Here is a 21,158-nt window from a genome sequence, read left to right on the forward strand (position 1 = left end):
ACAAAAAAGCAACAAATAATCATGATCAAAACACATGAATTTGCTAGGTATGTTAAACATACACCACTTCCTTTTCATCAGTTTCAACTTTCATCACCGTATTTTGAACCTTGATTGCCAAAATCTTTCCAGAGACAGTTCGAAGAACGCAAAAACTAACCCTTTAATTAGTCTCCACGTAGCTACACGCCTTCCTGCAAACACATCTTTGAATCATTTTCACATTATGTAATATCCAGTAAGAGGATTTCCTTTTAGTCAATCTTATGTTCTCCTCCTTGTGCTATGATTTGAAACATATTCTCCTAATATTTTTCGTAATTTTATCACAAGCCTGATTTCAAAATAACATACAAACCCTCTGTCATCATCACCTCCACCCTTTCATCGTGTATCATGACTCCCTTTGATAGACTTACAAACAATGTTTGGAAACATTAAAAAAAAAAACATGATTTCTGAGTCAGAATGACTTCCAATCCCTGTGCAAATGAAGAAGAAAATTTACAACTATATGAATTATTTTTTGTATCTTTAAATTTCGTAAAACGTGAAACTTTCCTATAAAACGTTTTTTTTTTAATTAAATAAAATAATTTAAGTCGAATACTTTCTTACTTTCACCTTTATTATGATAGCTGATAAACTTGAATTACTCAAAATATACTGTTTTTCAATGTAAAGTATTTACAATTAGCTTCTCAACTCGATGAAAAAGGGGAAAAAATAGACTACAGATCTTAATCTTGTCGATCCCTTATCGCCATTTTTATGTACAAACAAGATTCTTTATCACTTTCCTAGGATAAAAGAAATTCTGATAAAAATAAATATCTTAGTAGATTTTTGTCTTAAAATATATTTTCAGTATCAAAACTGATGGCAGATCTGTAATATGGAAAAAGATGATTAAGGGAATCATTTCAATGTTATTGATTACCTGAGAATTAAAATACCTGTAAAACTGCTTTTGTAGGAGTGACAAATGATGCGTTTTATACATTCAAAAAATCATGATCTTTTTGTTAAATGTTTTGTTGTTAATCAGTTAGCATGATTAGGATTACTATTGATTCGCGACAAAAGAGAATGTCGCAACGATTTAAATATAAATATTGACATATTTAAGTTTAATTTCCTAATATAGTCCTAAACGCAACATGTATTTCATTGAATTGTTTAATACATAATATTATAGACAATATTTTTCACAAATAATGATTTTTTTCATTTTCGGCAAAGGTCCATTTCAAATTTCAATACCTGCAAACCCAGAGCACACATTATTTTTTCCTTTTAGAAAGGCCAATCCTTTCATTGGAAATCCAAATGACAAGGAAGAAACAAAGAATGAATATTAAGAAACAACCAAGCGAAAGATGACCAAAAGCTGAACGCTATGTGAACGGTAATCGCGAGCGCAAACCTGTGAAGGCTGAGCGCATGGAGATTGTACCAAACGCGAACGACTAGAAAGCAAACAGAAAAATGGGAAAGTAGAACGTTTCAGGAACTGCAGTTGTATTTAAACTGTATTGAGTATGTATTTGTCTCCATGCACAGTGAATGTTCCAGAAAATATATTAAAGAAGAGCAAGGATAACCGCAAAGAATTCCTGATGGATCTAAGAAGAGGGGAGGCTTTGAATTACAGAGGAAGATCACAGGACAGCGTAGATCATGTAATATGGCTCTGGAGATACAGGAGACCTGATATCGTAAGATCCTGTATAGGACTCCATCCACATAACGACATATACATACTCGACAACAAGGCTTACAGAAAACCAAGTAAGAAAGAAGTGATAGAAAATGTTATATAAAGTTTACTCTAGGGTGATCTGAGATGAGTGGAGAAAGGATGCCCACATATAAATGTATATTTACACAGTAAGGCTGGAATTGTTTTGCGTTTCAAAGTGAAACCCTAGAACTTTGATGTTTCTCAGGTCCAAAGTCCTGCAACAGAAAAGTACTCAGTGGGCCATTTCTTCACACAAGTTCTCACTAAGTACTTAGTGAGTGCTTTCTGCACATATATAGACCACCATAATTGGTACTCCTTTGAAAATGATCATAATGCTGTTCTTTTCTCTATGATGACGACTGTCAATCTGACAGGATCAACACATTTAAGAACATTTTTCTCTTCCTTTTTAAAAACGAAATGCAATGTCTATAATGTCATATTGTTTCTTTTTTTTAAAACTATCTTTGCTTAGTTGTACCTTAATACAAAAAGAAGTATTGTTAGATCCAAAACAGTAGGAACAAGAAACATATATTGACGCAAGCGTCAAAAATCGGCCGCAGACTAATTAATTGTTCCTTTCATGAGGTAATTATAGAAACTGAAATTTATTTTATTTATCTGTTAAAATATCTCTGTGACATGAAACACGTCCTACAACATTGCCGATTTTCTTCATGAATATTACATGTATAAACAAACTATATACATAGATCCCGGGTGGAAGTTTGATGTTTATGTATAGTTTTACATAAAATAAAATACAAAACTAAAGTTTTAACTTAGTTATAATTATAGATAGTTTTACTTCGATAAAAACGCAACAAATATGTGGGCTCCTTGTTCGCTTTAAGAGGATGTTAACCACAATCCCCTCCCGAACTCCCTCTAGATCCCCCACTACATTTCCTCTCTTTCAGTCCTTTTGTTTTAGTGTTGAGATGTGGCGGGAAAATGCTTGGCACATTGTAAAACGCGGTTTATCCTAGTCTCCTGGACCAAAATCTCTTAAGATTCTGAGCTTTTTTTAGAAAACAATATTTCATCATAAATTTTGAAAATTTTCCTTAGAAATGTATAAATATGCACTTAATTTTAAAATAAATACAACATATCCTGTTTAAAAAGAGAAAGTAAAAATGTTGAAATACAACGTGGCCTTTGTTTTTGACTATGACTAACACACATGCGAATTTTCTCCGCACTTCTGACATGTCACCGTTTGACAATCAGGATTGGATGAAACATTTACCCCATTATTGATACAATTTTAATTGTATTATCATTGTGCTTTTTGTTAAACATTTAAACAATCTTTGTTTAATATTCTATAATATGAATGTTAAATATTTTTATTTAATAAATTGTTTTAACTCCGCAGAAACGCACGACGACTTCAAACTTTCATATCAAATAACCAACCGCCTCCTTGCGGCCGGTAATGAAAATTTAAAATACCTTCTGATCGGAAGGTCTTGTGTTCGAATCATGGCCGCCACTGACGTAAGTCGATAAAAAAAAAACAAAAGAAGAAAAATTGGTAGCAACTCTTTCTTCGCCAAGTGCTCTGCACTTTGAACTGAAAGTTGCGGGTCATTTGAATGAGACCTTAAAAACCGAGGCCTCTTGTCACGCTAGGCGTTTGCATGATAAAAAAAAACCCTCATTGCTCAATGGTCCTGAGTGCCGAGTAAAAGTTAACAACTGAAGCCCTTCTCCCGTATATGGTGACAGTTCTATATGAGTGGAAAATTTTGAAACGGACATAAAACAACATGTTATCAACCAATCATTCCACTAACTGGTCTTTGACAAGAGTGATGGGAGTTTGGTCCTTCTCGACCAGAATGACCAACGTGTTTATGTAGACTCTTAAGGATGACTGAATTGTTAACTGCTTCCTTTGGATTACAGCCATTTCCACTTTTCTTTTTAGTACTCCATAGTCTAGAATGAAAGATTAAACATACCTGTCATACAAAACAAAATTTCTTATCTTCAACACAGAAGAGTTACACTGGATTTTTTCAATATTTCATTTAATGGAAATGCAATTAAGAAATGTTAATTGTGTAAAATGTAAAAATACACTCTTGTAAATAGACGCTTGTCCTATAAAAATCTGCAGCAAGAAAACTTCATATTTTTTTCTAACACTTTCTAAGAAAATATAATGAATTGTAAAGTTGCATGTTTGCACTTTTTACCAAAGAATGAGGCTTGGCCAGATATTAAACTCTATACCAAACAAACATTTATTCTAAAGTGAGAGGACCTAATTTAGCAAAGACATCTGAATTTTTGGAAGAAAAACGTTTTTGTGCTATTTATCCTTGAAGTTCCTGATTAAAGTGGATGAATGATAACAGGGCGGTCAATGTACTTCATTCTTTCTCTCTTTTCTACTTGATATAACATGGTGTATTTCCCAGTATAGGATCTTTGTGCTAAGATGTTCCCCAGTTAAATTGCTGAATGTGAATTTCAGTTGAATTTCTGAAACTGCAATTTCCTGTAAAAGAATAAATATGATTTAGAATACCTAGGTCTAAAGAAATATTCTTTACCTGAGTCTGTTTGGAATGTCCTAAAGCTTTTAAAGAATTTAAGATTGTTTTGAATTATAGAATATCAAACTGGAGAAAATCCTTCCGCATCAAAGTGGTTTTTTCCTGGTCTATTCTTGATTTTCAGATCAAGGTTGGTAAGGAAGCAAGCCATTAAGTAATAGTTATCGTATCATGGCTGCGGTGTTTTTCCTTTGAAGTAAAGTGTACAATGACTGGAGATACACCGATGGGCGGAGCCAGCAAAAACTGTGCCGTGTAAATAAATTATTGAACACTTACGCGATTTCATCATTTTAAATTACATGTATATTGAATCTGAATTACAGAATGAAATGGGCTATAATACAAAGGCTAAATTTCTGCAAGTGAAATAAAAGTCTTTTACATAAATTACAGTGCGTATCCCAAACTACGAAATGCTTTTACGGAAATATTCAATCCTCCACAACGAGAAATCAAGTTCTTGACACGAATTTCACACTGAATTATATTAAATATCACACCTTTTGTAATAAACCGCTTTAGCAAAAAAAAAAAAACATCTTTGCCGTGTTCTTTGCTCAACGAGAATAAGTGCAGATGTACTGCATCCACAGACGAAGACCCTGACACAGGCTTTTAGTGAACGCGACAGCTCTCAAATATGTCAAATGATCAACGGGTACCTTTTTTCTGGATTTTCGAATAACATCTGAGTTTTCCTTCTTAACTTCGATTTTTTTCCTGTTTGATATCCAAAGGTTTTCTTGTGATATTCATAAAAAAAATCCGTGCTTAAATTACGACGGGATGCTGCAATCCGACGTCCTTTCTCATGAACACACACACGCAAAATGAGTTTATTAAAAATATGTTAGGAAGGAGAGATTATCCATGCGGTCACCTGACAAAAACTACATTTTCTATTGGTGTAATTAAAAATCATGCATATTATTTGTGATATGACGTTTGATTGGCCATGATACAAGAAAGTTATTGAATATTTATTATGGTGTATCCTGATTTATTTGGACGAAGGGCGGAGACTCGTGCTTCGCACTCGTCACCGCCCTTCGCCCAAATAACTCAGGATACACCATAATAGATATACAATAACTATTACTTGTATATTTATTATGGTGATACACCGTAATAAATATTCAATAACTTTCTTGTATCATGGCCAATCAAACGTCATATCACAAATTATTATGCATGGTTTTTAATTACACCAATAGAAAATGTAGTTTTTGTCAGGTGACCGCATGGATAATTTGTCCTTCCTGTCAGTATTTTTAATAACCTCATTTTACGTGTGTGTGTTCATGAGAAAGGACGTCGGGTTGCAGCATCCCGTTGTAATTTAAGCACGGATTGTTAATGAAATTCACAAGAAAACCTTTGGATATCAAAGAAAAAAATTCGAAGTTAAGGAGGAAAATTCCGGTGTTATTCGAAAATCAAGAAAAAAAGATACCCGTTCAGCATTTGACATATTCGAGAGCTGTCACATTCACGAAAACGCTGTGTCAGGTTCAATATCTCTTCATCTGTGAGTGAAAAACACGGCAAAGATGGTATTTTCTGCTAAAGCGTTATATTACAATAGGTATGATATTTTAATATAATTCGGTATGAAATTCACGTCAAGAAAATCGAACTTGATTTCTCGTTGCGGAGGATTGTATATTTGCAGTGTTCCGTAAAAGCATTTCGTAGTTTGGGATACGCACTGTAATTTGAAAAACTTTTATTTCACTTGCAGAAATTTTGCCTTTGTATAGCCCATTTCATTCTGTAATTCAGATTCAATATACATGTAATTTAAAATGATGAAATCGCCTTGGTGTTCAATAATTTATTTACACGGCACAGTTTTTGCTGGCTCCGCCCATCGGCGTATCTCCAGTTATTGTACACTTGACTTCAGAGGAAAAGCACCGCAGCCATGATACAAGAACTTATTGAGTCTAATTTAGTAGAAATTGGTTCATGAGTAAGAGGATCAGTATCAGTCCAAACATTTTTCGTACTACAGTCATTGAACTTGTCGCACACTACTCGTTTCAAACCTCTAAATTCCAGTCTGTTTCTCTGCCTTAGTGAGACTTCTGCTGACATAGCTAATTGTCCTCTCATTTTCTCCCTGCTCCTCGTGCAGCACAGCACCTAAAATAGTATGATTTGCGTCTGTGTTCAATTCAAAAGTTCAATTTTAAATTGGCTATTGTTAGGTACATAACTTATAAATTAAAATCAAAACTGACTTCGAAAGACAACATTATGTTTTGAACTCATTTTAAAGTTTCGGTTAGCCTTAACATTTCTGCGATTTTCTATAAACAATGTGTTTGTACGAGGGCCGTTCAAAAATTACGCGGACTGTTCTATTATTTACTCTTACAGACGTCATATAGTTATGAAATTTCAGAGAAATATGTTTCTTAAAGATTCCAATAGATTTTGGGCAAAATTTCTGTATTTTAAAAAAAATTCTACTAAAATTATCGGTATGTTGATATCGCTGATGGAGAGGTACGGAGCACGGCAAAAAATTAGAAGCAAAAGCATGCGAAATCCAAAATTTAACTCATTAATTTTCTAAAATTCGCGATATTTTTTGACAATTTTCTCAAATGTATCTTTAAATTGTTCTTTTATTATGTATTTAGATTTCTGACGTGATAACTGAAGTACTAACAGAAATATAGTGATTTTTCTCTGATGCGATTCCCGTGAAAACGACTGTAAAAATGACGTCTCCTGAATTGACGGCGCACCACACTTTTGTTAAATTAGGTGTAATCCTCGAAATATCGCCAACATAGATCCAAAATATGCATAATAAAACATGTAGTAAACTAGGGTATTCGTGACATTCGTCCACAATTATCGACGAAACTTTATCCGGACTGTAAAGAACGTGCATGTGATTGATGAGAGTCATCAATATCACACTATATCTCATAAATACCTGCAGTTTTTGGTTTTAAAACAAAAAAAGAATACTCTTTACTTGTTTAATAGATTTTAAGCTTGACAAGAAATGGTGTTTGGATGTTGAGTAGATAAGGTAACTCAAACTATACAGGTACTCTTGGGAAAATGTTGAAAAAATGAAAGCTCAATCACATATTTTTTAAAATGCCTGTGACGTCGATGATTTTGCTGCTCCGTGACTTAATGATATGTCCTGAAAAATCACTTAAAATTGATACCAATTTACAACAATTTGATATGAAATTTTGAAGACCACATAGGTAAAGATTCTTTTATATTATGTGTGACATTTTGCCCGATTATTTAGTCAAATATTTTTTCTGTGCAACAAGTCCGCGTAATTTTTGAACAGCCCTCGTAATTACAAGAAATTGACAAAATTATCAATGTATTTGAATGTATCTAATTACCGGTACATTTGAAAGTTATTGACCCCAACCGCCTAAGTAAAGTATTTGTTCAGTTTTTGTGTTATTAAATACATTTATTCCAATTGATCAGACATCCGAATGTTGATCTTTTCCTACAAATGTACTAGTATATCTTATCCCATATTGCCCAATCCAAGTTTTCATTTGGTGCTTGCTTGTGTCATAATTTATGTCATCCTTCATTTGGTTGATCTTTTTATAAATCTTCTGAATCGTTGCTTTTAGCTCTTCTATTTGTGTGTTGCATGTAGATGTTTGTCGTATTGTAGCTTTTCAGCTTCCTCCTCTTTCATTATCGCATTTCTAAGCTCTTTAAAATCTGCTTTGTTTTAAAACGTGCTCTACGAAGTCCTTCCCATCCAAATATACGTTTTTCAAAATCTGTTGCTCTTTAGGTGTTATTTCCCTGTTTTCTATTTCTTATCAAATATGTCTTCCACACGCACTATAAAACTGAGAAAGTACCAATTGCGCACCGTTATTAGTATACCTATCTCTGTGTGCATATGAAGTAATTAAGGTGAATTTATTCACTTAAGAAAAAAGACTTTCGCTCGGGTCTTCAACTCGACTTACTTCCATTCATATGACTCCTCGATATATCCCATTGAACTTGAAATAAAGAAACCATAGAGTCTGACACACCTTTCTCATATTTAGATATTTTAAAGGAAAAAGACCTCAAAGGAAACCTAACAACGAAACTTTATGATAGACTTTTCTATCCTAGACTTCTCTAACGGATGTAGCAATATATCTTAATCACCTACTTATAGGGTTTATAATTCCAATTTGATTCAGTACACAAGAGCATGCTCCGCGTACAAACAATGTCTAAAATGAGACGAGCTATTGACAAACACGTTTATGAAACAGTTTCGTGTAAAGTCATCATTTAACAAGTTCTTCGGTCGATATAATCATCTTGTCCAGCAAATAAAATCTATCATAAAGGCGAATGCTGACTGGAGATTTCCATACTAATTGTTAGGTACTAATAAAAAAAAAACTCACCTCTGCCTTGTTTTTTTTATAAAATAAATTGTAGTCAAAACATAGATTATATTAATTTATGTTATAATATAGGCTTATTGAAATTATATCGGTTATTATTGGCACGAGTTGGTTGTACAAATGCACAGTGCGTATATACAACCAACGAGTGCCAATATGTACAATAAAATAACTTCAATAACTCATTAAATATATAGTTTAAATTTTTAACATTGATTTGCATTATTTGTATTATTTTTATTAAATAACCTAAAAACAATGAGAATTGTCAGTATCGGTATTCAAACTGATACCGTTTAAAATCAGCGTATTTCCTGTAAATGTTCAATATCACATAATTCCAATGACCCTACTGATCATTTTGATTTACTTTTTGAGGTTTTTATTGGGCCTAAAAGGTATTAAACTGTTAATAAATACTTTCACTTTTGTATGAAAATAAGCAAATCTTTTTTAGCTGCAATTACTCTTCATAAATATTGTCGTCGAGTTGTTGACCAGACGATATTTTTGTTTACAGCGGGACGTTCGATATTGAACGCTCGTATTCGGTATATTTCGGTACATATCCGTACAAGATATTGAACACTAAAATTCTGTAGACTTTTAGGTTTTTATTATTATTATTATTATTATTATTATGTATTAGCTATATACATGTACTAATATGTTTACTTAGAAATTCTTGAAAACACACACATGCTCATGTGCTGCAGTAGATTATTAAGCTAAACCTTCTTTACTTTTTAACAAAACTGCATTGCGTCAACCAGAACATACATTGTATGAAAATGGTGATCTATGACTGCACCCAGTTCCTTCAATTTAAGTACACGTGTAGTATTTCGAGTACAGATTAGTATAGTCTGTTTTATTCCATTAATATATATAAAAAAAAAGATATGATTAATATACCGCGTAATAAAAAATAAAAACAATGACTAGCTGCAAATGTATGAATATTTTTATGTGTACATTTTTATGCCTGCCTTAAATTGCTATTAAATCCTTTATTTCACTTCAGGTAATTACCAAAACTATCCTCCGGATGTCAGATATCTATTGTACTGCGTACTGTTAGCTGAGAATTATCAGTTGAATCTCAATGAACAACCACAGAAAATTAGAGGAGATAAATTGAGGATAAAATATTTTCCTACTGTAACCCAACTCTGTTCTGTAGACCTACCTGATGGAATACTAGAAACAAATAATGGTGATATTAGATTTATCTCAGATAACACCCGACATGATGTTATGTACGCCTTTGTCACGGAGTGTCTGGTTAAGGAGAGTGATCTAGAGTTTTTCCTGACCATGGCGTCACGTGATGTGATATCAGAATACTGCAGGTCCTGGGATTATAAGAGGGGTGAAGGAGAGAGATGCTTGTTTCTTCCGGACAGACCAGGGAAGATGTACAACCTCTTCGTAGATAAACTACAACTGGAAATCATCAAACACTGTACCGTGTTGGACAAACATATTCATGGCAGTATCAGTGTTAATTGTGAGTATTTTAATTTTTTCTGGGATTTTTTTTTTCATTAGAGAGGGCACGTACAGAAATGTTATTTCAAAAAGGCACTCGATCAGTAATATCTTTCCTAATCGTTTTTTTTTAAATTAATATCAATGAGCATTATATACAACTTGTATATCAATTGTTTAAGAACGATGAAACGGTACATATATTACAAGTTTCATAAAGTCTCCGCAATGCAAAAATCATTGTGTACTGCTTGTTTACACTACTTAGTCAGAAACGTACTGAAATTCCAGTTTTTACAAACAAACTTAAAAAATTACTGACAATGCACTTCCTTTACTGTAAAACATCGACAATTTTTACTGCTGGTGCTGATAAACTAAGAAAAGTGCTGACAATCTTAGTCGGAGCTTATAAACTAAGACCATTACTGACGTGCTTACTGTCCCTGCTAAAAAACTTAAACAATTGTTGACATTTACTGATAAGTACTGTACCCGTTGTTCTCCCTCTTGGGGAGTCTGTAGAGGTGTGAAACTGATCTTTTTTTTTTTAATTTGAAAGGGCTATAATTTGATTTTTAAAAAATAAAAAAATAGTTATAATCCAATGGTATTTAAAAAAGTTACTGTTTTTTTTTCACCCAGTGTAAAAATCTTCCTCTGGAGAACAGCAAAGTCATGATTGATCATATTTATATGGAGGAATCCTTATTAGAATTAAGTTTGTTCAAATCATGACCTCTGGGGATATGGTGGGGCCACAATGGGTGATCAAAAATTTACATAGGAATACATATATTAGAGTTTTTAATTAAATCTTATTTCCAAGAACAGCAAATTCATGATTGGTCGTAACAATATGGAAGCCTCCGAAGTTAATTTACTCAAAACATGACCCCCAAAAGTACAGAGGGACCATAATAAAGGAATAAAATGGATTAATATAATAATAATAAAAACTTCTTAAGAACAACAAACCTCCCATACACACCCCTAGACCATTTTTTATATTGAACTTTTCAATACTGAACTTAATTCTGCTTTTATCCTAGCTGCAATAATGTAGCCCTCTCCGATTTTTTTATCTGATGTTTTCTGGAGAGGACCACAATTCCACAGCATCTCCTATTATGGTGCAAAAATATTTTTTTTTAATACCGGCGACTGCAGGCAATATAAATTGTTTTTACATTCAACTTACTTCTAATAAGACAAAATTTTTATTCACTCTCGACATCATAGCCCGTTAAACGCGAAAACCATGTAAAATAAATTTGTGTATCTTAGTCTGCCGCCATGACAGTTCACACGTGACGTACTGAGACTTGCTCTTGAAATTTAGAATAACTCAATAAAGCAAATGTCGATGTTTATAAATAATTGTGATGAATAGTAACACTACACATCGATAAATAAAATCATTCCATATGTTATTTTTTCGTAAACAGCGATATTTAGGCTTAAAATAAGGTAATTCCAAAGAAATCCGCTTCCTATAGATCCTTAATCTCATTGGCTGTCTCAAAATAAAATCTGTCAAGGTCAGTAAACATGGCGAATAAATTTAAGTTGTGATGTTGACAATCACGAAAAATAAGGATATATGGATTGTTCTGTATATTTTTGGATCGATTTATGTCTGGGATAACTACATTTTGGAAGTCAAGGTAAGACATATTAATAAAATAGCCGTTTACTGACAAATTGAGCCGAAATCCATGCGGGAGCGAATCGCTCCCGCTTTGCACCATTACGGAGATCCTAAGGAGTTGTAGCCCCCCCCCCAAAAAAAAGGGAGAGGGCTGCATTATTGCAGCTACTTTTATACTAGCTAATGTGCTCTGATGAGAGATGTGGTCCATGGGCCTCTTGAAAGATATATTTGTTTAAAAAAAAAGTCGTCTGAACTCCTTAAGGCTCTTCAATTTTCGGTTTCTTAGTGAACCTCCCAAAACTTTCTGTGCGTCTTTGTGTAACAGGGTATTCAAAACCAATTCAAAAAAAATAGACCAGGCCCCAAGACAATAAACTGAGAACAGTGTTAAGTCAAAATTTTGTTTTTATTATCTTAATTTAGATTCAATGTATTAGCTTAAAAATTTGCATTTGTGCAAAACACTTCTATTCAAACAAATTATAAAAATTTTAATTTATCATCAAAATTATTTCGAAAGTTATGTCGATTTGAAATTTTGACTTAAGTTTATTTTCCAATTTTGGGTCCTAGAGCCTAAAAAAATCATTATGTACATGTATATATTGAAGTCCATGTTCATTTAAAATCAAGTCTTTTAGTTTCGACTTAATAATTTGCTGCAAGTACTCGTACTACGAAAATTATTTATATAAAAAATGTTTAACCTTAAATGTCATCCAAAAAGACTAATTCCTATAGAACAACAATGTAAATCAAGTTGTCTGATGTCTGTTACGTTTGTGATGTCTGTTACGTTTGAATAAAAGATATGGAAAAGGTTATTTAGCTTTTTAATATTTTACACAAGTAACTTCCCTTAAAGATATGACTGATTTTAAAGAGTTAATGGAATCAGATACCGCAGTGTTTTTATGTAATCGTTAAGAATGCATAAATATTTGAGTCGTAATTTTTAATGCGGTATAGGTATTTGTTTTAACTATTTTTTTTTTTTTGCAGTGGGAGTCCCAGAAGAAATACTAGAATGGGACCAGGAGGCAAGAGAGCGGTATGTGGAGTACGCTAAAAGAGGAACACAGACGGTCCACCATGCCAGGGGGATGATCGTTGGATGTGCTGGGGCGGGGAAAACCACGCTACTTAAACGACTGCTTGATTGTAGTGAAAAAGAGATTAAGGAAATAAAATCTACTGAGGGATTGGAGGTGCATGAAGAAATATTTGATATATGTGATGAAACCAAATCTTTAGAAAGTGAGTAAAAGTAATTTGTGGTATAAATTCACCTTTTAATAGTAGAAGGATTAAAAAAACGAAGTACATGTAATATGTAATATAGTCTAAAAATTTACTGGTACAAAGAACTATATTGCATATATTTGCCCCCACAAAAGTCAAATTTTAAAACTTCCTGAAATGTGCTGAATTCAATAAATTGTATGAGAAATATAAATTAACAGAAAATATTATAGTGTCAAAGCAGTGTATTCACAATTTTTGTTTTTATGACGTCACAAACTAGTCCGATTTTATATCCTTTTTCAGAAAGAGGACAAAATGGACAAAATTTCAACAATTTTAGCTTTAAAATTTATAGAGCGCAAGTTTGTTCAGGAACAATATTGACATATTTCCTTGATATTATCATTCTACACATTATATCAAAATATTTATCCTGAACACACATGCGCTTGGTGACTTTTACTCAAAATATCGACGAAATATGTACATTTTTCTGTAAAATTCATAAAAAACTGAAATTTATGTCATGTTTGTGACGTCATTACGTATATATGGCGTCATTACTTATGAAAATATTCAGTGCTTTGAAGTCAGCATATACTCCCCTGTTTAAGAACTTGATTAAATATACCTCCATCAAAGTTTGACTTAGGGGGCAAATATTGGTTATTACCGAATAAAGTTCTTAAAAAAAATTATTAAAGCCTATAATAAATAAAAAAAAAGTAATGACATCTTCGAGATTATAAAACTTAGTTTGATTAAATCACTCAATGCAAGGAATAGGCCTATGCAATTCCAATACAAAATAAACAGATTGATCCGTGAATTTGATTCTTTGCGTTTCTTTAATGTTTAAAAATGTTCGATAGTGCCGATTTACTGATATGTACTACATATGTGCTCTACCAAGCATCTATCTTTACGTCTCACAAAAAAGGAGGAACCTCTGATGTACTTTGCTACAGTTTATTCAAGAAGCGTTGTAACTCAAATGTTGATTCTCAATAACTCTAAGTAATTTTGAAAAAATTAAAATCCTTTTTTTAATGTTAACATCAAAATGGACAATTTTTCTTCGCCTCATACCTCTCCTCAGAAGAAACTACAAACATAGCTGATAGCATCAACCAACTGCTTTGTTAGAAATCACTTTGTTCTCTGAAGTTGATTTTGAAAAGATGCTGGAGTTCCTCATTGTCATCTACATGTATATAGTCTTTGGAGTCTAATACCCCATTCATACGACAGGATTTGCATACCTCAGTATATTTTACACATGAGTAAATTTACTCACATGTGCAATTTTTGTCGTATGAACTGATATACTCATATGTAAATTCTGCACAGTTGAGTAAATTTACACCTAGTCAGGACTAGGTGCAAATTAACTTTTGCATACACTTTGTAGCAAATTATTAGTTCATGTGTGTAAATTGTGTCGTATGAACACGCAGCAAAATTACTTATGTATGTATTTTGTTTTGTTTATTGCATAAATATCCATTTTAAGTGTTGTTTCGGTTGTGTATGCATTGGCGTGAAAAATATCAGTCCGTAAACATGGTGGCTAGATTGATTGATTGATTGTATATTGTTCAACATCCCTCTCGAGAATTTTTCACTTGCTGGTGGAGAGCTGCAAATTTTGTCCTATACTCGGCAATCAGAGCCATTGAGCAGGGAGGGATCTTTTTCATGCTGGCCAGCAACTACTGCGACACGGGACCTCGGTTTATATACGGTCTCATCGGAAGGACCGGTCTCCACATCCAACAATGGGATTCGAACCCGCGACGTAAGGAGCAACTCCTTACTTCGCGACTCTATAGCAGACGCTCAAACCACTGCGCCACACGGGCGACTTGGTAGCTAGAAACAAAACTATTAAACAAGGAGCCATTATCCCCTCCGAGATAAATTTTCGAATTTGCAAAAACGAGAGCATCTTGCACCCATTCTGGCAAACCTATGTTTACGAGGGTTGATCCAAAAGTTCGTGGAATTTTTTCATATTTTATTTATTTTTAAGTGGAATTGGTTGAAAATTACAAATTAAAATGTAGACACTTGATGAAAATTTTGAATTGAAAAACAGTTTAAATATCTTTGATAGTAACTCTATCGCAGTTGCCATAGAAACGGTTATTTGGAAATGCAGGGGAGACATTAACGAGTTTATTTTCATATAATTTTTAATACGTGAAATGAGATTTAAACCGGCCTATGTGGTATATAAAACGAAAATTATGACATTATTACGATTGCTTGATCTTTCATGAACCTTTGTGTGACAGTTTTACTGATTTTACTGGATATTTAGTTTATTAGTTGATTATTTTTTGTTCATCTTTAAATTGTTAGACAACGTCAAATTTCGGTCAAGTCATACGTTTTGTGAAAAATCCGGGATCACTTTATCTAAAACGCGTATATTATTGAAAAAGGCTTGGGAAAAAATACATTTAGTTACTTGTCTTTCGGTGACATAAGAAATTTAAGAAAATAGAACTGCCATGGACGTTGATTAAAGGTGTGGTCGCATTTTTAAGGCTCTGTTTTAAGTGCAGATCCCCCTAAACAAACTACAAGCGTTAATGGACGTTGTCGGCTGCCGTACACAGTTCTTGACATTGCTACTGAAATTGTAACATCATATGGAAAGATGGGTAGTAATTTGAAATATGAGTGAAAAATGAAAATAAGTTGGTGCGAGAGGATACTAAGGCTTTTTTGAGGAAAAAATGGAGAAAAATGGAGAAAAAGACAACATTTTGTAGAATTACGAATTCAAATTGGACATTAGGGCGAGTTGCATCTATAACGTGACGTGACATATCTAACTTGACGTTACGTCGAAGTCTCCCCCGGGTTTCACAACTATCCATATTTAGAAAGCGCTTGTGACCTCATTGGTAATTGGAAAGTAGTGAAATTTTCCAACATTGTTGGATTATAACTCTATATTATGAATATGCCTGTTGTTTGCTTTCATCGAATCACGATAAAATTTTAGAAAGAAATTCCACGAACTTTTGGATCAACCCTCGTATGTCTCTAAAAATATAGCTGAGGTCGCAAACAAGTACCCTGTAGGATCAATAAGTAGTGTCCTTTCTATTCAAGTTCTCTTCTTGGGAATGCTCCGGAGCTATGATAGGAACATGCATTCCATCAATCGCTCGGGCCCCATTACCGTTTAGCTCTTGATGACTTTCTTCTACCCTTCTCTGTTTTTAATTCAAGCAAGCTACTCATATATAAGTTAATGTTACAGGAATTTCAATAAACTAGTGAAAATAAGCATTCGTAAATAACCTCCTTGGCACCTAATCTCATCATGTCCAGGGGTTTGTGTTAATTTCCTTTTAACATATTTGTATTGTTCAAAGATTTTTGAGATCGATCACATGATTCTACTGGAAAATACATACTTTTTATATAATATTCAAGCAAATATCTTAAAATGGCCTCGCACAATTGATGTACTGTAGATTTCCCAACGGCAAAAATATTTTTAATTGGTCTCATTTCTGTCGAAGACATCAACTAGTAGATGGCAAGTCACCTTTTTCTTTACACAATCTCTTCTACAAAATTTGGAACGGAAGCCAAAACATTTTCCAACAATAAAGCAATATGAGCTGTATTTTTGAGAAAACTATTTTGCTATTAAAATGTGTTATTATTATTAATTTGTATATAATTTAAACCCTTATAATTAAACCAAAATAACATTTTTAAATTGTTTTAAAAGAAATGCTTATGTACAATCGATTATATAGCATTATATAAGAAATCAATAATGCACAGGACGACAATAATGTCATATTTCTTCAATTAAAGCTTAAAAAAAGTTCTTCCATCGCAAATATGAACAACTGTAGTTTATAAATGTTATATTTTTCTATCATTGAAATAGTTGATTACAAATTTGCAATGAAACTTTCCCATGTCAATCTTGCAGCTCATATTGATAATTTTAATAAGTTTTCCTTCTTTGTGTGTAAATTCTTATACCATTCTTTCTCCTTAAAGTCATTAATTAAGTTGTACTCAAAAATCAGTTGAACGGACCCCCCCCCTAGTTTCTTTGAGGAAGATTTAAAAGTTAGTCTTAAAAGTTAGTCTTATACTCAAACAGTAAGGAAATACCCTTTCTCTATAAAAAAAATGACAATTTTGTCCATCTCCTTAGTTTATATGAAAACGTGAGGATTTACTAACAGGACATAAATCTCGTCTGAACTCATAGCAAATTAACTTTTACTTATGTGTGTAGATTTACTTATATGTAAATTTGCACATATAAGTAAATTTTCGTCGTATGAATGGGGTATAGGTCTTCCAAAAAAAAAAAAAAAGAAAAAAAAAAAAAAAAAACTGGTAGGCACTTATTGTGTCCCTAATTAGCCAACCTATTTTCCATTTACTATGAAACAGATGTATTCAAGAACTTCTACTTGCGAAGAAGAAAAGACTTGCTGTAGTCTTGAGCTGAACATTTAGTTACATCGACACCTTTTATCAATTAAAAATAGTTACCTCCTTTCATATGTGGACTTGATATATACTTGTGAATTCAAAATAAAGGACACTATAGACTCTGTAATATCTGTTTAATATGTGGTTGTTTTACTGACTATGGCCAATTTACAACGAAAGTTATGACAAACGAAAGAACATGCAGTAATATAAATCCTGCATGTGGTGTTATACGTCTCACAAATTAGGCTACTGACACACAAGTTGTTGTTAAAGGAATTTGAAAAACTTAGCTAAAGTTTAAAGTCAATCGTAAATTCTATTATCTCAGATTGCCGGAAAGAATAAACACACTGGTTTGATAGAGTATTTTTATTATGTGGCGCTTTTGGCCACCGTGGTAATTGTGGGGGCTACCAAAGGGCTGCCCCCAAATAAGTAACAATTAGCAAATAATAGACGGCCGAGATATGACGAATCACGTACTGGATTTATCGCAAATGCGTGACGTCATAAATGGTAATTATGCAAGATATGCATAGATCATGCAACAATTATGAAGTAATTAATTTAAAAGATCAATAAAGTAAATGTCAATATAAAGTTACTAAATATATGTACAACTTAAATGTTCTGAAACCATTTATCAAGTGCACTCCATTTGCGACGATTGATGGTAAACACAAATATCACCGCGATGAGACTGATTGCAAACGGGAAAAATACAATCCAACACTGCAAATTAAAATGATAAAAAAAAAACCCAACAGCAATCCGACAAATGGAAATGGGTGGGCGGGCTTTAAAAGTTTAAAATTGGAGAAATTATTCGGAGCAAACACATATTTAAAAACATCACGGGAAGTTGGATTAGGTTATCTGTCGACCGATCATTCCTGTCATGTGCTTCTTGACAAGACCGGGCAACCGGAAAAATCCGTATACAATTCAGTGTTAAATAAATGACACAACAATTTGTATGATAAAGTCTGTCAGCATTCAACTAATGGTAGACTGTATTTGCTTACAAGTTCATTGTATCGACCATAGAATTTGAGAATTGTTAACTTTAATTGAGATTGTTGATATTCTTGTTTCACCAACTTATTATTGTCATGAAGGAAAAAATAAAGGACATTTGAATGCTTGCAACAACGTTAACAATATTTTAAAAGTAGGGGAAAAACAGTTCGTGAAATGAAAAATTAACAGCAGTCACATTTTTTATTGCAAATTAAAAACTTAATTCTAAGATACAGCATCTTTATGTTTACTTTCTTTGAATGGACGCATGAAGCTTTCACGCCATTTCTGATGTTTGAATATGCATGATAAATGCAATACGTCCTGATCCTATCCCAAATCAGGTTGCCTATGATTGTAATCCTACAGGAGTAAGACGGAATTTGATTTTTTACTTTTTTGCACTCGAAGTCTAAAGAAAATTGAATTTGTACTTAAGTTTCTGAACTAATGATCGAAAAATGTTTGTCCCAAATATTTGTATTGAAGTAATTGTCATTTCAAAATACAGCATTTTCATTGGGTTTTATAAATGCAGGTAATTTGGTCACCTTTAAGTGATACTTGTTATGTTTCCTGGCGATGATGATTGCCTTATGATACTTCTTTACTTATGATTATGCAGTTTTATATGTATAACAAACTGGTCTATATACTACTCTTGTAACCTTATTCTGTTACATTTGACAGTAATTTGGCAAACACTTTTTTGTAGCAAGGGCAAAAGAGAAAGACTACGAAAATAGAAAAAATCTTGATGCAAAGACTCTTAGTATCTTTGACTTTGGGGGACAGTGTGCTTACTACGCTTGTCATCAGATTTACCTGACCAGGAGAGCTTTCTATGTAGTGGTGGTTGACGCATCTAAACGTCTTGACCAGAAGGTTGATAAAGCCGTATGTGATCAGGATGGCAGTGTGTTCTCTGGATGGACATATGGAGGTAAAATTGTTAAGTCCACAACTAACAATTCAATTTCTTTTATTGAATTATAAAGTGTCCGTTTGTGTCCGTTTGTTAAACAACTGGTTTTAAAAAGTGCAATTAACGTATCTAATGTATAATGAAGGGAAATTGAACAATTTTAAAACATTTTAAACTAGTTACACGCGTATTGCTGGATAGAGATGAAAATGAAATGAACAGAATTCACTGGACTGATAACATATGAAAAAATGGCTATTTTGTATTTTTAAAATCTTTTGAAGAGTTATCTGCCCTTGATGGTAAGAAGAAAATTTTAATTTTGTCAAAATGTCTCTTGTTAATGATTCATTTTATTTCATACTTTAATAAGAATAAATTTTTTTTGCAGATTTTCACCAAGAAATTTGTTTGAAGTTTCAATGTCTTTTTACAATATTTCAATAACATGTGCTGCCCAAAGGCTTTAAAGTAAAATTCAATGTGCAATTACAGCACCTGAAACGTTTCATTATTTTCCCACTTGAATGGTGAGCAAACGGTGAACGAACAGCAAGCGAGCAATGAACGAACACAGAGCGAACGGGGAGCGAATGGTGAACGCAGTTAGTGAACGTTTGGTATCCGGTGAACGGTGAGCGAACGCAGAATGCGAGCAGAGCGCAAACGCGAGCACAGGGTGAACGGTGAAAAAAGACGAACGCTAAAAATGTTTCGTTTAAGACGGAAAGGCACTAATAACATTCATAGTCCTTGTTATTTTATATCTAATATTTTTAGGTAAAATTTCATGAAATAACGAAAATGATTAATTCCCCACCATGACAGTATTACCCCGTGTGTGTGTGTGTGTGTATGTGTGTGTTGGTTGGTGGGTGGGGGTTAACTTTTGTATATGTACCAACACTGACCCTTATAAATGTTTGCATGAAACATGGGTATAACGAACGTTAATCACAAAAGTTCATTTAAGCAATACAAATCGGAAGCAGAGCAACACTGCACTCTAAAACATTAGAGGTTGGATCAGGTTCCATGAAGAAGTAAGCATACCCTGTTGACCGGTCAAGCCCGCCGTATTGACATGATCAGGAAAACGGAAATTATGCGTTAACAATTCAGTGTATTGGCCTAAAAATCAGTATGAAAAATGCTAGTGAGCATTCGATTTTTGTTTTCATTTGGGATATTCAAAGAATAAATATGTTTTTTTTTTTTTAGACTACTTTGTGTTCTGGATAAAGTCTATCCACACCTACTGTGGATCAGACAATGAAAAAGATCCCAAGCCCATAGTGCTGATTGTTGCGACTCATTGGGAGGAAGAAATCAGGCAGTTTAAGGTGAATTTTTGTCATTAGAAAGAGATTCGTTATTAAAGAATTTCATGCTTGTTAGTTTAGATTAGGTTTAGAATTTCTATTTTTAAAGATAAACCTTAAATGCAATTTACCTTGTACATGTTTATCCCAGATATATAAAATGATCATATTTCGTTGTTTCTTTTGTACAGAGGATTTTGAGGTAGACTTCTAACTCATTTCAGAATAAAAGGACAAAACCATAATATTGTTAATAATTAGGCAAAAAA

At 33.1% G+C, this 21,158-nt stretch overlaps 1 protein-coding gene across 2 annotated transcripts in view; it reads left to right on the forward strand.

The window, feature by feature from the left end:
* The window catches only part of LOC134234505 (uncharacterized), a 36,135-nt gene that overhangs the window by 12,591 nt on the left and 2,386 nt on the right, over positions 1–21,158 (forward strand). For both annotated transcript variants that reach the window (XM_062716583.1, XM_062716584.1), the window contains 5 exons: positions 1,564–1,791; positions 9,769–10,254; positions 12,892–13,146; positions 19,358–19,585; positions 20,789–20,910. In XM_062716583.1, coding sequence (XP_062572567.1) covers positions 1,564–1,791; positions 9,769–10,254; positions 12,892–13,146; positions 19,358–19,585; positions 20,789–20,910 — 1,319 coding nt within the window. The remainder of the gene's footprint in view (positions 1–1,563; positions 1,792–9,768; positions 10,255–12,891; positions 13,147–19,357; positions 19,586–20,788; positions 20,911–21,158) is intronic.

Source organism: Saccostrea cucullata, unplaced genomic scaffold, assembly GCF_032062105.1.
Source record: "Saccostrea cucullata isolate Sc308-1 unplaced genomic scaffold, CSIRO_AGI_Scuc_v1 ctg3715, whole genome shotgun sequence".
NCBI lineage: Eukaryota > Metazoa > Mollusca > Bivalvia > Ostreida > Ostreidae > Saccostrea > Saccostrea cuccullata.